General features: G+C 36.2%; 1 protein-coding gene across 1 annotated transcript in view; it reads right to left on the bottom strand.

The window, feature by feature from the left end:
* Window positions 1-16,819, bottom strand: part of HNRNPLL (heterogeneous nuclear ribonucleoprotein L like) — a 38,242-nt gene that overhangs the window by 18,394 nt on the left and 3,029 nt on the right. Inside the window, exons 2-4 of the mRNA XM_055539845.1 lie at window positions 7,177-7,295; window positions 3,038-3,275; window positions 1,546-1,626 (exon numbers count right to left, since the gene is read on the bottom strand). Coding sequence (XP_055395820.1) covers window positions 1,546-1,626; window positions 3,038-3,275; window positions 7,177-7,295 — 438 coding nt within the window. The remainder of the gene's footprint in view (window positions 1-1,545; window positions 1,627-3,037; window positions 3,276-7,176; window positions 7,296-16,819) is intronic.

The following is a 16,819-nucleotide window of genomic DNA, read 5'->3' on the forward strand; positions in this document are numbered from 1 at the left end:
GTTTCGATTTTTGAAGCTTTTAAACTTTTATTTTATATACAAAGAGCCAGTATTATTTCTGCCTAAGTTAGATGTCTGACTCATTGGAAAAGACCCTGATGCTGGGAAAGACTGAAGGCAGGAGGAGAAGGGGACAACAGAGGATGAGATGGTTGGTTGGATGGCATCACTGACTCGATGCACGTGAATTTGAGCAAGCTCCAGGAACTGGTGATGGACAGGGGAGCCTTGCATGCTGCAGTCCATGGGGTCGCAAAGAATCAGACACAACTGAACGATTGAACTGAAGTTAGATGTGTTGGATGATCCATTCAAGGAAGTTCACTTAGTCAACTTAATGAAGCCAACGTCTTTTGCATACTGGTGGAAACACTGACAGCACATATAGAGGCCGTATTTCCAGATCAGACCGTGCTGTTGCTGCTGCTGCTGCTAAGCCTGTATGACCCTATGGACAGCAGCCCTCCAGGCTCCTCTGTCCACAGGATTCTCCAGGCAAGAATACTAGAGTGGGGTGCCATTTCCTTCTTCATGCTGGTTTGAGCCGACTGGGCAAGAGCAAGAATCCTTCTTTCTCTCTTTTTACAGCTTGCTATCTTGAAATAGGAAATACTGTACTCTCAGAGTAGGAAGAACAGATAATTTTCTGTTAGGCAGTCCAGTGATTAGGAATCCACACTTTTACTGCCAAGGGTGAAAGTTCAATTCCTGGTTCAAGAACTAAGATCCTGCAAGCCACACAGCAAGGCCAAAAAAATTAAGTAGGAAGAATATTACAAAGAATCAATATAATAACAAAAGAAATACTTGATTTTTATATATTTCTGAGAAGGTTGAGTTTATTATCATCTTTATCCTCATTTTACTGGCCTTTAAAAATTTACTTTAAGTTTCTTTTTAAAAAAAAAATCAAACCACAAAAGTGGTAATAAAAAAAAGCAAAAATACCTTGCCAGAGTAATATATATAATACATATTACCATTATATATCTCTACTTTTTTCTATGCATATACATGTACACATAGGTTAGGGCTATTTTTTTTTAATTATTTTTTAATGGGATTGTACTATATGTACAGCTTGCTCATTTTACTCACTGTATAACAAATTTAACATAGAAAAGTAGGTCTTACATAAACCATGATCATTTAAAAGATTCAATGAAAAAAGGAAAGAAACATTCTACTGATTCCAACGTTTTGATACTTCCAAACTATTGTAAAGAGATTCAAAAAAGTCCATTTGAGATAAATTCCAAAAAGGTACAAGTATACATATAATCAAACAGTGTTATTTTTTTTCCCCCATTAAAAAAGCAAGCAAACTGTAAGATGAAGCACTGGATTACTTTACAGTAGAAGTTATCAAAAATAGTAAAATTCTCTGTGGGTACTGCAGTTTTGTTTTTAAACCTAAGACAATTAGATGGTGGGGGATAACAAACACTACTTGTTCTCAAAATTATTAAGCAGGAAAAAGTAAGATCTATATTACACAGCATTCTTACACATCAATAAAAAATTTACAAATAAAGGATATTCAACCATTGCTTGTATCCCATTTCTCTTGAATATAACAATACGCTGCACTTTTCCAACAGGATTACATACAGTATATAAAACATCCTAGGAAGGAAAGAAAACAAGACTTCATCACATCTTATATTCAGAAATATAATAAAGCTAAACTCTGTTTAACAACAAAAAAAAACCTGTCATGATGTCATTTCTATTAAGCACTAATTAAACTTTTAAAAACTGTTAAACTTTAATAAATCTAAAGCTATTTCTTCACCTACACAATATACTCACATTAGAGAATTTCCAATGTAACATTTGAAAAGCATTATTACTTTTAATCTCCTAAATGAATCCTTAAATTTTTAAGTACCTAAAAGAATCTCTGATAATACAATTAATAAACCAAAGCTGTAACCAATTACATTTTTCCCAAATGTGACTCTGAAATGTTTAATATTATAATCACTTAAATTACAATAAAAAAGTATTTATTAAAGAGTAGGAGTAGTACAACTCAGTATTTATTTTTCAAGGACAATGGCTATAGATAAAAGACCCAGGGAAGATCATTTATGAAGAGTTAAATTTCACCAAACAAGATGCCTGAATCTAAGAGAGAACCCTAAATACCCACTTAGGAACAAGTCTTCAACTTTCAAATTTTTTGAGTACCTACATTACAGAGCCACACCATTAGGTAACTAAGGATATAATAAACAAATCAGAGTACTTGTACTAGTTATATTCTTTTTCCCAAAACACCAAATACTGTAAATATATTAATGGTGTTTATTAATAAGTCTATACAGATCACAAAAATAAATAGATACATAGTATCTAAATTTAAATAGTATCTAATGCTTTAAGTTTATGTTCAAATATCATATACTTTTACTAGAAATCATACTAAATGAAGCTCCTCTTATTATGACATTTTATTCATTACAAAAATCAAGTGTTCTTATCACTAGTTTATTATTAAACAGCATGTTATTATTATAAAGTAGAAAACTCAACTGGTTCAGGACATGAATCCTTTTAAAATTCTAACATTACTTTTTTAAAGAGTGAAGAAAAGAAGTTTTTAACAAGCTATCTCTAAACAGTTTATAATGATAAGTACATCTTACTAGACCACTGGATTCTGTGACTACCTAGTAGATGCTCTTAGTGTATGTGCTGGCGTGTGAGTGACAGAGATTTCTTGGATCATTTCCAACAAGTCTGTCTATACTTCATCATCAGAAAGAGAGTTAACAGTGAGAGTAGTAAATAAAAGTAATGTGCCTATTTAATTATGACAACTGTGCTTCTGACCTTTTTACAACTTCAGTGCTCACCATGTCTTTGTTCATTAAACGTGACAGTCAAAACTAAGATTACTTTTAATAATTCTTTTTTTTTTAAACCCACTATTTTCAAATATCTATATGGCAGTGAAGAAAACTACAGGTTAGTCACCCAAGGCAAATTCCAAAATCACTTTTAATTTAGTCCGTCTTACTAAAATACATACCACTGTAATTGGATAAAGAGGATTCTGAATGGACAGCAGAAGAACTTTGTTGCCTCCTGATGGATCATCAGTATTTCCTGGCCGAGTGATCCTTTTGCTTGTAGAATAGTTGAAAAAAGCTTGCTGACCAGCTATGTACACAGGTTCATCTGCAGCAAACGTCACACATTCTTTGGCACTATCTATGTTCTCAAATTCCACCAGAGCCTGCCGTTTAAATGGCATCATCATCACATAGCTGAAAGGAAGATAGAGAAAGAATACCTTAATAGAGCAAGTTTAATTAACATTTTTCTCAAGTAAAAGCAGACTTTAATTTAAAATGTCTCAAATCATTTGGCTAGTAGTCTTCACTACCTACACCCAATGTTAGTAAACTCTTAAATTATCCAAATAAATTGTGGTATACCAGGTAGATGGTATATGTTTGAAAAGTCCTCTTGTGATTAAAAGCTTTTATGTACCTCACGCCCTCCTCAAGCACAATTCTGTTATCAGTTACTAATAATCCCATGCACTTTATTCCTCAGGCTGTCACTTATAAGCAGCATAGCAGTTACAACTACTGAAGCCTGTGGACCTACAGCCTGTGCTCCATAACAAGAGAAGCCACTGCAATGAGAAGCCCGTGTACTGCAACTAGAGAACAGTCCCCACTCACTGCAACTAGAGAAAGCCTGTGCAGCAATGAAGATCCAATGCAGTCAAAAACAAATAAAGCAGTGTATACATGTCAAAAAAAAAACTGGAAATGAAGGGAGGTTAGCAAGAAATCAGAACACGTGGGTAAGAACAGGGAACCATGTCCTCTATTCACAGAAACAAGGGCGTTAAAAATATCTTTAAATACAGTCAATGTGCTTTGTATAAGAGCAGAAGGCCAGAGAAATAACATGAGGTCAGGGACTCAGTGACAGCACTGCTTCTCAGTCAGGCATCCAGAACTAACTACACTTCAGAAACTGGCAAGCCATTTCTTAGGGAGAAACAGACCACTCTGTAGCCTGGCAAATTATGTAATTTCTTAAGAATTTCAGCTTCCTTGTTTATACAACTGGGAGCACGGCTGTCAAGATTACAGTTCCTGCATACAAATTGTTTGCCTTGCCTCATTCATCCTTACATCCTCCGCATCTAGAAACAAAGAGCCTGGCACATGACAGGTATTCAATCAATACTTGTTAGTCTAGGAGGTTTATTAGCTTTCAGCCCACATCATTCAAAACTGAAGAATAAAACAGAAACAGTAATGCCTGGGATTAGTTTTACCAACTATAAATGCAAGATATAAATTTCAGGAGAGAAACATTCCTTTTAGAAACTCAAACTCCTAGTTGAGGTTCTAAAGTTTTGTATACAAAAAAATAGAAAACACCAGAATTAGGTCTATGCTAAAGAAATTTAAGAATAATAAATATTCTCCCTCTCACAAATCTAAGTTGGTTTAAAGCTAAGTGGTATCACCAAATAAATATGTTAATAATGTCCTTTGGGTCTTTGGAAACACAGAAAAATCAAAATGGTTCAAAAAAATAAATTCTTTATTGGCCTATTATAATAGACTTATCTGTTTGTAGTTTAAAAAAAAAAAATGCTTTCTATAGCTACAATAAGAAGTAAGTTAGAAGCACAGAGTTAAATGTTACACAGGTTACCCAGGAAAAGTAGCATCATATAAAGACAGGGAATGGAAAATTAGAATGTCACAGGCATTTTATAATTCACTTAAATTCTGGGGTACATAATTAAAAAAAAAAAAAAGTTCAAAATACTAATATGAGAAAGACTGGAAGACCAAAGAGAGAAAAAATAAAAAGTACAAGAAATATGGTAGAGTAGGTATGTTCAACTTATAGCTTAAAACATGCTTACTAATTTTTAAATAAAAACAAAAGGAAGCAAGAGATTTACTACATAAATCAGGTCTCAAAAGTTTTGTTTTAAAATTCAAACTGGTATAGCTAATCACTACCTAGTATTTTTTCCTTAAATGAAAGAAAGAAGGGAGGAAAAGAGACTTATAAGGATATATTTTTAAATATTCTTTTGATTAAATAAAGACAAAAAATAGCAATTATCCTGACTTACTTTTAACATCTTACAGTTGCTTCTGAACTTCTTTCCTATACATCTAGTTTTTAAGTATAAACTTACTATATATTGAACTTGGTGACTCATCTTTTTAATACAAGCAGTTTCTGTATCATCTTTATATTTGCCCTCACATATACCACCAAATAAATCAACAAACAAAAAAATATGGAAAGTTTCTATAAGTGTGATATTTTGAAGCAAACACCTACCCCTCATAGGAGGCTATTCAAACTTCAGCTTTGGTAGCAGATACCTCTTATTCAAGATCATTTCACACAACTGAAACTCCTATTGTACATATTTATGCCAATTAAGCTCTTAAGTATACACTAATTTGTTCCAATTATTTCATGATTTTTCTATCCACATAACTATGAATCTTGAGGGCAGAATGATGTACTATGCAAATTAACTAAATAAAATTCATATGGAACACATTACCATAGACTAAATATCAAACAGTATAGAGTCTAAAAATTGATGAGCCACTCAAAAGTAATTCAAATTAATCACAACCTTAAACAAACAGTTCTATTTCTTTAATCCCCAACATCCAGTTCATGGTAATAATTGACATCAAAATATCAATATAGTTATTATTTCCCTAAAGTTTCCAACTTCATTTGTTCACCAACTTGTTTCCTGACAATATTCAGTATTTCTTGGCTGTAAAAAAGTAACTTAAAAAGCCCTAAATATACAAGAACAGAAGAAAATAAAAATCCAGAGATAACCTCATTGTCTCATGGAGTCTCTTTATAACTCCATGAGACAACACACCACCTGGAAGTGGTGACTGGGTGAATCAATGTCAACATGCAAGTCTAAGTATCGTCTAAGGAGTCTGCTTCAATACAGTGTAACTCTCCAGACAAACTTAACTTTCAATATCCATTCCAAATGACTAAGAAGTGATACAGTCATTAGTGATACTTCAAGAAATGGACTTTTTTTATGTCCATGTGGTTTTCCAATTTGTACCTCCAACCATAAACAAAATGTTAACAGTGGTTTCTGAGGTCCATAAGTTAAGGGTAATAAGTTTGCTAAGTCATCCACCTCTCAATGAGGTCACCAAGAAATGAAGAAGATGCCATGATGGAAGGTATCACCTAACACTACTAATGCTCCTTTGAAGAAATGATTCCTCTCTTCTGGAATCTCTGATCTCTCCCTCACCATCTTCTTTCAATACTCAAAACTCCACATAAATTTTTATAAAATTGAAGCAGTCAAATGATCTCAGCAAATATACTGAAATTTCTCTCCTGTTTATATATTATGACTTAGTCTGTATAGTCTCTGTTGCCTATAACAAAAACCCCAAATGTATTCATCAATGGAAAAAAAGTAATAAATTCTATATTATCCATAGTAAGAAAAGAACAGCCAAGCATATTTCAATTTAGAAAGAATTTTTTTAAGTGTCTATTTTGGGTAGCAGATTCATTTTTCAAATCACGTTTTTCATGTAAGTCAGTATTCTTAGTATACACCAGCTGTAAAGGAAGAGCATAAGTGAATACAAAACACAAAAGGCAAATAAGCTAGGATAAAACACTGACCACTCATGATATCACAGCAACTCACACTAAGCAAATAATGCCTACCCTTCAGTCTACCCCCTTTTCATTGCCAATTAATAAAATAGTTCAAAACAAACTAAAACAAACCAAAAACCCCCCAGTATTTAAGTACCACTATTTGAAACTCTGAAGATAAAGGGCATAATTAATTAACTCAATGGCTTAAAACAGTATTTAAGAAGGAATCATGGATTCATTTGAAAATCAGATGAAAGATGCAATAATCGGTGTTACACACAATCTGGTTGAGGAGTGAGATGGGATCATGATCCACAAAAATTCACCTCAGAAGAATTAAAATTAAAAATTAATCTCAGAAAGACTCAGAAGGTTTCAAAGAAATACAGTTATAGGCAAACAATATATTGTAATGGCTAAGCATCAAGGCTTTTAGCAAGAAAACGAAGTCTTCTCTCTGCACTGTTTCCACAATATATATCGAGTCCCTGCGGGCCTTACCATATTGTCCCAAATTTTTCCAGGGCCTCCACAAGGTCTGCTTCCACCACAGATTCACAGAGTCCTCGAACATGGACAACAGGTGAAACAGAAACTTTATGATGACTTCCACCAGCCTCCTAGCAACATAAAATAATTTCTAGTTAAAAGTCTAAATTGCATCTTTTAGTAAATCCGACTCTGCATTAAAAAGCAAACACTTATATAAAAATCCCAAATCAAACTGAAATCACAAAAAGTGAACAAAAAGTCCCAATTAATATAAGGGTATACACTCTATTTTTCTTCGATATAGATTAGTATCATCTTTTGACCTTGTTTAACTGATTATCTAGTTCCACCATAATTTGATGTTACTCAGTACACTCGACAACTTAAATTTATACAAGGTACCATCTTTGCTGAAGTCCCAGTATGGATGTGAGAACTGGACCATAAAAAAGGCTGAGCACCCAGGAATTGATGCTTTTGAACTGTAGTGTTGGAGAAGACTCTTGAGAGTTCCTTGGAGTGCAAGATCAAACCAGTCAATCCTAAGGAAATTGACCCTGAATATTCATTGGAAGGACTGATGCTGAAGTTGAAGCTTCAATACTTGGGCTACCTGATGCGAAGAGCCTACACATAACAAAAGACCCTGATGCTGGGAAAGATTGAAGGCAGGAGAAGGAGACGACAATGGATGAGATGGTTGGATGGCATCACCGACTCAATGGACATGAGTTTGACCAAGCTCCGGAAGATGGTAAAGGACAGGGAAGCCTGGTGGGCTGCAGTCCATGGGGTCACAAAGAGTCGGATATGACTCAGCAACTGAATGACAACAACCATCTCCTGCTGAACAAGGAGTACTCAAAAATACAAGCCTTGGAAATTCCTGTTGGTCCAGTAGTTAGAACTGGGTGCTTTCACTGCCAGGGCCTGGTCAAGGAATTAAGATCCTACAAGCAGCACAGGCACAGCTAAAAGCAAATAAACAAAAAACACAAGCCTCCCTGGGCTTCTGTGAAATACTGTGTATCTTTGAGTATGCCCAGCAAGAAGCTTTAAAATATACAGTCTTATACTTTATTTTAAAAGGGACCATATAGGAGAATTAGCTTGAAAATGAAAATAGCTCTCATTTACTTACTGAAGCGCTAGTAAGTCAAAAATTTATATATACAAATAGCCACTGGGCACCACTCTTACATCGCTTCAGAAATGACCTCACTCCGGAAATGAAGCAACGTAATTGTCCGTCAACAGATGAATGGATAAAGAATATTATTCAGCCATAAAAATGGAATTTGGGGACTTCCCTGCCAATCCAGTGGTTAAGACTCAGTGATTCCACTGTAAGGGGTGCAGGTTGGATCCCTGGTCGGGGAACTAAGATTCCACATGCCCCAAGGCTCAGCAAAAAAAAAAGTATCTTGCTATTTGAGACAACATGAATGGAGCTCAAGGGTATTACGTGGAATTTAAAAAAACAATACAAACCTACAAGCAAAACAAAACAAAACAGACTCACAGTTACAGAGAACAAATGGACGTTGGGAGGGGAGGAATGTGAAATAGGTGAAGGGGATTAAAGGGTACAAACCTCCAGGTATAAAATAAATAAGCCATGGGATGTAATACACAGCATAAAAAAATATGGCCAGTAATATTATAATAACTTTGTAAGGGACTGATGGTTACTAGATTTATTATGGTGATCATTTCACAATGTATGCAAAGTCAATTCACTATGCAGTACACCTGAAGCTAACATAATATTATACATAAACTATATTCCAATTAAAAAGTTTTTAAAATGAAAGGCATGAAACCCATGTACAATTCATATATATAACCAAAAAATCTATTAAAGGAAAAGGTTTTCTCCTACAAACGACAAGAAAGGTTTTTCCTTCTAATCTAAAAGAGCACGTTTTACCATTAAAACTTAAGAATCATTTTAAGAAAATTAAATCCCTTTATGGCTATTTTTAAAGACCTACCAACTTTGCTTTATTATAAAGGCTGTTAGAAAATACTGTAACAGTCTTGTGCCCAGCTAATTAAAAATGTCAGAATCTAAAGATCTAATTTAAGTATATAAGTAACCATGAGATTACTCTGACACTCTTGTCAAAATTGAGTCCTTTGAAAATATTAATTCAGTCCAGGGAATTTCATTTGAATTGCTTATGCTGAGTCTTTTCTAAGGTAAACCCGATATTCATTACATGCCACTAAGTCTGAAATGAATCATTTTAATTATACCCTATGTATACCAATATTCTATTAGCAGCCTAAACAAATGAGACTGTCTTGGTGAAACTCAAAAACCAAATGGACACTATCATCATTAAGCTCTTAAATACTACTGGATGACAATAATTCAGGAAGAAAGCTCTAAATAATACCTAAAAACCTAATTTAAAGACAACACAAAATACAAATAACAAGTTTTATTCTAAAAATAATTAGACAATAATAAACTACAAGAAATAAGATAGCTATCTCCTTTGATCCTTAGAAATGAGCTAGCCAAGGTGAAAGTGTAAAATAAAACTCTACTGGTCTGGGCTCTTCAAAAAGTATCAAAAATTAGTGGAAGGAAGACTTCAGATTGAAGAGTAAAGACAGACAACCAAATGCAGTATGTGAGGTTTCATTTTTTAATAGATAAAAATTGCTATAAAAGTCATCTTAGGGAAAACTGGAGAAACTGAATTATAGACAGGATATTAAATAATAGAAGTACTGACTGTCTGAAAAGTAAAAGCGAAAGTTGCTCAGTCGTGTCCGACTCTCTGACCCCACGGACTATACAGTCCATGGAATTCTCCAGGCCAGAATACTGGAGTGGGTAGCCTTTCCCTTCTCCACGGGATCATCCCAACCCATGGATCGAACCCAGGTCTCCTGCATTGCAGGAGGATTCTTTACCAGCTGACCCACAAGGGAAGCCCAAGAACACTGGAGTGGGTAGCCTATCCCTTCTCCAGTGGATCTTCCCAACCCAAGAATTAAACAGGGGTCTCCTGCATCGCAGAAGGATTCTTCACCAACCAAGCAATCAGGGAAGCCACTGATTGTCTAAGGTACCATTATGATGGTAATGGCTATATGAAAAGCATATCTTTATTCTTAGGAAAGCTGTGGTATTTAAGGATGAACTATCATAAAATTCTCCAACCCAGGCTTCAGCAATATGTGGACTGTGAACTTCCAGATGTTCAAGCTGGTTTTAGAAAAGGCAGAGGAACCAGAGATCAAAGTGCCAACATCTGCTGGATCATCGAAAAAGCTAGAGAGTTCCAGAAAAACATCTATTTCTGCTTTGTTGACTATGCCAAAGCCTTTGACTGTGTGGATCACAATCAACTGTGGAAAATTCTGAAAGAGATGGGCATACCAGACCACCTGACCTGCCTCTTGAGAAACCTATATGCAGGTCAGGAAGCAACAGTTAGAACTGGACATGGAACAACAGACTGGTTCCAAATAGGAAAAGCAGTAGGTCAAGGCTGTATATTGTCACCCTGCTTATTTAAATTATATGCAGAGTACATCATGAGAAACGCTGGGCTGGAGGAAGCACAAGCTGGAATCAAGACTGCCAGGAGAAATATCAATAACCTCAGATATGCAGATGACACCACCCTTATGGCAGAAAGTGAAGAGGAACTAAAAAGCCTCTTGATGAAAGTGAAAGAGGAGTGAAAAAGTTGGCTTAAAGCTCAACATTCAGAAAACGAAGATCATAGCATCTGGTCCCATCACTTCATGGGAAATAGATGGGCAAACAGTGGAAACAGTGGCTGACTTTATTTTTCTGGGCTCCAAAATCATTGCAGATGGTGACTGCAGCCATGGAATTAAAAGACGCTTACTCCTTGGAAGAAAAGTTATGACCAACCTAGACAGCATATTAAAAAGCAGAGACATTACTTTGTCAACAAAGGTCGGTCTAGTCAAGGCTATGGTTTTTCCAATGGTCATGTATGGATGTGAGAGTTGGACTATAAAGAAAGCTGAGTGCCAAAGAATTGATGCTTTTGAACTGTGGTGTTGGAGAAGACTCTTGAGAGTCCCTTGGACTGCAAGGAGATCCAACCAGTCCATCCTAAAGGAGATCAGTCCTGGGTATTCATTGGAAGGACTGATGTTGAAGCTGAAACTCCAATACTTTGGCCACCTGATGCGAAGAGCTGACTCATTGGAAAAGACCCTGATGCTGGGAAAGACTGAGGGCAGGAGGAGAAGGGGACGACAGAGGATAAGATGGTTGGATGGCATCACCGACTCAATGGACATGGGTTTGGGTGGACTCTGGGAGTTGGTGATGGACAGGGAGGCCTGGCGTGCTGTGGTTCATGGGGTCGCAGAGTAGGACACAACTGAGAGACTGACCTGATCGTGATATCTGCAATTTACTTTCAAATAGTATAGGGGAAAAAAGTATGTATATAGAGATAAAATCTCAAAGGGTAAAATGTTAAAAACTGCTGAATCTAGAGGAAGGACATACGTAATTAAACATTTTACACATTTTTAAAAGTTGGGAAATTCCTGTATTCCCAGGTGGCTCAGTGGTAAAAAATCCACCTGCTATTGCAGGAGATATGGGTTCGATCCCTAGGTGGGAAAGATCCCCTGGACAAAGAAATGGCAGCCCATTCCAATATTATTACCTAGGAAATCCCATGGACAGAGGAGCCTGCTAGGCTCCAGTCCAAGGGGTTGCAAAAGAGTTGGACAAAACTGAGTGACTGAACAACATTTAAGACCTACAAAAAAGTATGAAGAACAATATAAAAAATGTTCATGAACTCAACACCTACTTTAATAATACTGCCAAATCAGTTGACACCTCTCTTCTTCCTACCTGCCTTCCCAACATAGATAACGAGTATCTGGAAAATAAACTCATAAAAAAAGAGTATTTTTCAAACTGGTCTTACAAAGAAATGGACTATAGGACCACTTTTTAAATCTCTCAGAAGATCTGATTTTATATTTCCTAAGTGAAACAAATCAAAATTTAAGTCATTCTTTATGAAAGATGTTAAATGCAATCAGTATGATACTTAGAGGCAGATATGATAATCATCTCTAAGATATCAGATATGATCATATCTGAGATATCTCACCTCAAGGCTGAGAACATATCCCATAACCCCTATTTATGTCCTTTATTCCCACTCAATGACTCTGCCTTTCATGAGTTTACCTACCTTGACATTTCTCTAAATTAGTACCCTTTTCTTGAACTTAAAATTTTCTCATCCTTTCTGTAATTTAAAAAAAAAAAAACCCTAGGGTTGTTTCCAAAAATAAAACTGATGTATTAAACATATCTTTTCAAACTATATTTTCACTATACCCCTCATTTTCCCCCCAAGTACTAACATTTTCTTAAATCAACTCTTTATACTATATACTGGTGGTAAGAAATTTGAAATCATCTTCAGACCTTCTTTTGCTACCCTAAAAATACTTCCTTTAAGCATCATACTATGCATCTGAATCTTAAATTGGTGAGTAAGTCAGCACTGTTTATCCCATCCACGTATTAAAATTTTGACTATGTCTTCTAAGGCTTAAAGAGTTTCTCATATAGAAGTTCATTCTGTCCACTTCAAATGTTTAGTTATCTAGGCTCTCTCCTGATCTATTTATATCTACTATTTATCAGACTAGAAACAAGATTCTAAATAAGAACCCAGCAAATGGAGGCATGCCTTCAATTTACATGTGCTTGCTTTCTTTTTTAATCACTCAATCCCTTCTTTAGGTAAACTGTGTGAACTATAACGGAGGCATTTTTTGATCCTCTCGGCAAGCTACAGACCAGTTACAAACACCCAGCCCCTCTTCAAAGGCTACGTCAAAGACAAACTCCAATAATATCAACCTTGAGTGCTAATTTTGACTACTGCTGATTGAAAACCAGGCTCAACTAAAGAGAAGGGAAGCTGTATAGAGTACAAATGAAGCTTCCACAATGAGAGAAATGAGAAGCGTCCACTAACATTTCTCGATACAGTGAAATTAAACTCATAAAGGCAATGCACAATGTCTTCAGGCTTTTTTTGCTTTTCCCAACATTTCCATGCATAACACATGCGCAACACCAAACAACATTCTCTGTCCTCCTATATAGGATTAAAAGTGAACAACCTCAAATTGAGTAACTCATCCTCCAAAACCAAATGTGCACAGAACCACTGCAACTGATAATTATAAGCCTCTCCTTAAACACCCTCAATGACAGGGAAAAACCTTGAGAGACTATTACATTTTTAGAAAGTTCTTCATAATATGCATCTAAATCTGTCTCCCTGTAGCTTCCTATACAAAATGGCCTGTGAAGTCAGATCAGTGTTTGAATCTTTGGACATTTATAGGCTTTGTGATCTTACACTACTTACTTAACCCTTCTGAAGCTCAGTTTCACTTATAAAAAAATAAGAAAATGAAATCCTCATCACTTAAAATTACAACAAATAAAAAGGACAAGTACAAAATGTTGAGCACGGTGCCAGATGTAGTTACTGAACAAAAGCTCAATAAATATTAATCATTGCCGCCCCCATCCTTATCTTCATTTCCGTCTTTTACATAACCTTTCTATTTGTAATGATTTCTGAAATCACACTGAAGTTTACCTTTCAGGCCAAATATCCCCCAGATTCTTGTCATTCCTCTTATGATTATGATCTTGAGTACCTTCTCTATTCTGGTAATTGTTTTCTGGATACATTAGAATTTATCAAAGTAGTACCAAGAAATGAGTGCAGATGTCTAGATATTTAAGATTATTCCCCCCTTTTACTCTGGATACTTCACATAGGTGAAGGACCAACTAGTTTCAAGGGACAGATGCAAGTATTTTTTTTTACTATACGTTATGCTTAGAGTTAACTAGTACATGGTCTTCAAGTCAAACAATCACATAGCTTGGTCTTTTCTTTCCTTACAATAGAGCAGATCCCAAATACAGGAAGTCTTTTAATTTTCCTATTCAAAGTTTTAAGGTACATTTGATCATATAACAAAGATTAAAAATGAAGAGTCATATGATTCAAACAACTTTTTAAAAAATAATCTATCTTTTTGCTCATGTGGTAGAAATCCTATGGTTTTGTCTACCCAAAACTCTCTCCTCCTCCTTTTGGTTAAACACAACAACAAGCAAACAAAAACACCCCAGTCCCACATTATTCCACTGGTATTCTCACTCACACAGTTGTAACTTCCCAACTTTAGAAGTAGTCCAATGACTCGTCAGGAGTAGGGAGATATTTTTTAAAAATGGCTTATCAGAGGGGATAGTTACAGACATTGAGGGACAGACTGTGTTCTCTTTATTTGCTAGCGAAAACAATGTAGGCCTAACTTTATCATTACATAGAAGAAATACGGGCTTCCCTGGTGGCTCAGAGGGTAAAGTGTCTGCCTGCAATGCGGGAGACCTGGGTTTGATTCCCAGGTCAGGAAGATCCCCTAGAGAAGGAAATGGCAACCCACTCCAGTACTCTTGCCTGGAAAATGCCACGGACAGAGGAGCCTGGTAGGCTACAGTCTATGGGATCGCAGAGTCACAGAGGTGAAACGTGGAAAGAGACAGAATCTAGTCCCTATGACTTCATCTAAATCCCTAGATCACGAAATGCCTAAAACTATGGCACAACTTGGCATTCATAGTTATATGGACCGATAAACTCCCTATACCCCTTTTTGTTTTAAGCTCTCCTGAGTTGGTGCTGTGGCTTCAACTGCAAGCTTTGAAAGTTGTATTCAATTTCACAGAGGGAAAATAAAGTGCTAAATCATGCAGAATCACACATTTTTAAATATGGAATTTTTTTAACTATTATATCCCCATCACCAAGAACAGTACCTAGCACATGATAGGGCTCAAGTATTATTTTTTTAATGAGCTAAGAGATCACAGTGATCATCTAATCTAACCATCTCATGTGATAGGTAGCAAGTTGAGTTCCAAAGAGATTAAGTCACAAAGCATGCTGGTAGCAGAGCCAAGACACCTGCTTTGGTTGGGCTTACGGCTCTCTTAACAACACTTCACTTTTATGTACTAACATGAAAAAAAAGTCACTTGTTAAAACCAAAGGGCAGTAAAACCTACCTTTTTTTTTTTTGGCTCTGCTGCCTGACACACGGGATTTTAGTTCCCTGACCAAGGATTGAACCCCAGCTCCCTACAGTGGAAGCACAAGCCACTGGACTGCCAGGGAAGTCCCAGAACCTACTACTTTTCATTTACTTCCCAAAACTAAACCTAAAATTCTCACTGTACTGCAGCAGCTTAGCTAAATAAGACACAGGACATTACTGTTACAGAAGCCTCAGGGCTCTGGCACTTACCTCTGAGGTACACATCCTTGAACTTTTTTATTCTCCAGAGTGTAATTACTATGCTCACTGTCACAATCTAAACTCTTCCCTTGGGAGCTAATGAAGTGACTTCGACCCATCTCCCATTCTATATTCATCCCAATAAGCCATCACAGTAGTCCTATCATCACTGTAATTTAGATCATTAAAGCTTAAGGTAATAGTGCGTCTTAAATTCAAATAAGATTCTTTATGTACGGCAGACAGAATATTCTGTTTGGAAATCCTGGATCCTTATTTTTATCTTGGCATTTTGCCATCTTACAGGTCTATTTATTAAAAGTTGAGAAACTTTTAACTTTCACCTCATCACTAATCACTTTAACAATTTTTGATTTGTCTTTTTAGTCACTAGCAAAATAGAGTAAAAGCAAAACTTAGAAGTCTCTAAAGTGAATTAGTAGTCCATAAATTTTTATTGATATCAATCTTTATAAACACAGAATTTTTTCTAAGTAACCTCCCAATTCAATTCTTCAACTGGTTTTGCCAAGTGAAGAGCTAACATTCTGAAATCAAGCTGCTTTCTGCAAAGTTTTTTGGGGGCTCCAAAATCACTAGAGATGGTGACTGCAGCCATGAAATTAACTCTTCTTCTTGGAAGAAAAGTCATGACCACCCTAGACAGCATATTAAAAAGCAGAGGCATTACTTTGCCAACAAAAGTCCGTCTAGTCAAAGCTATGGTTTTTCCAGTAGTCATGTATGGATGTGAGAATTGGACTATAAAGAAAGCTGAGCGTCAAAGAATTGATGCTTTTGAACTGTGGTATTGGAGAAGACTCTTGAGAGTCCCTTGGACTGCAAAGGGATCCAACCAGTCCATCCTAAAGGAAATCAGTCCTGAATATTCATTGGAAGGACTGATGCTAAAGCTGAAACTCCAATACTTTAGCCACCAGATGCAAAGAACTGATTCATTTGAAAAGACCCTGATGCTGGGAAAGACTGAGGGCGGGAAGAGAAGGGGACAACAGAGGATTAGATGGTTGGACGGCATCACCGGCTCAATGGACATGAGCCTGAGTAAACTCTGGGAGTTGGTGATGGACAGGGAGGCCTGGCGTGCTGCAGTTCATGGGGTCGCACAGAGTTGGACACGACTGAGCCACTGAACTGAACTGAAGCAGATAAAGATATTTACTATTAATATGATCTTGAAGGCCATACCTGCTAAATTTAAGAACACAATTTACTCCACAAGAATAAAGTAATTGTATAATACACAGCATGAACCTCCATAAGC

Source organism: Bubalus kerabau, chromosome 11, assembly GCF_029407905.1.
Source record: "Bubalus kerabau isolate K-KA32 ecotype Philippines breed swamp buffalo chromosome 11, PCC_UOA_SB_1v2, whole genome shotgun sequence".
NCBI lineage: Eukaryota > Metazoa > Chordata > Mammalia > Artiodactyla > Bovidae > Bubalus > Bubalus kerabau.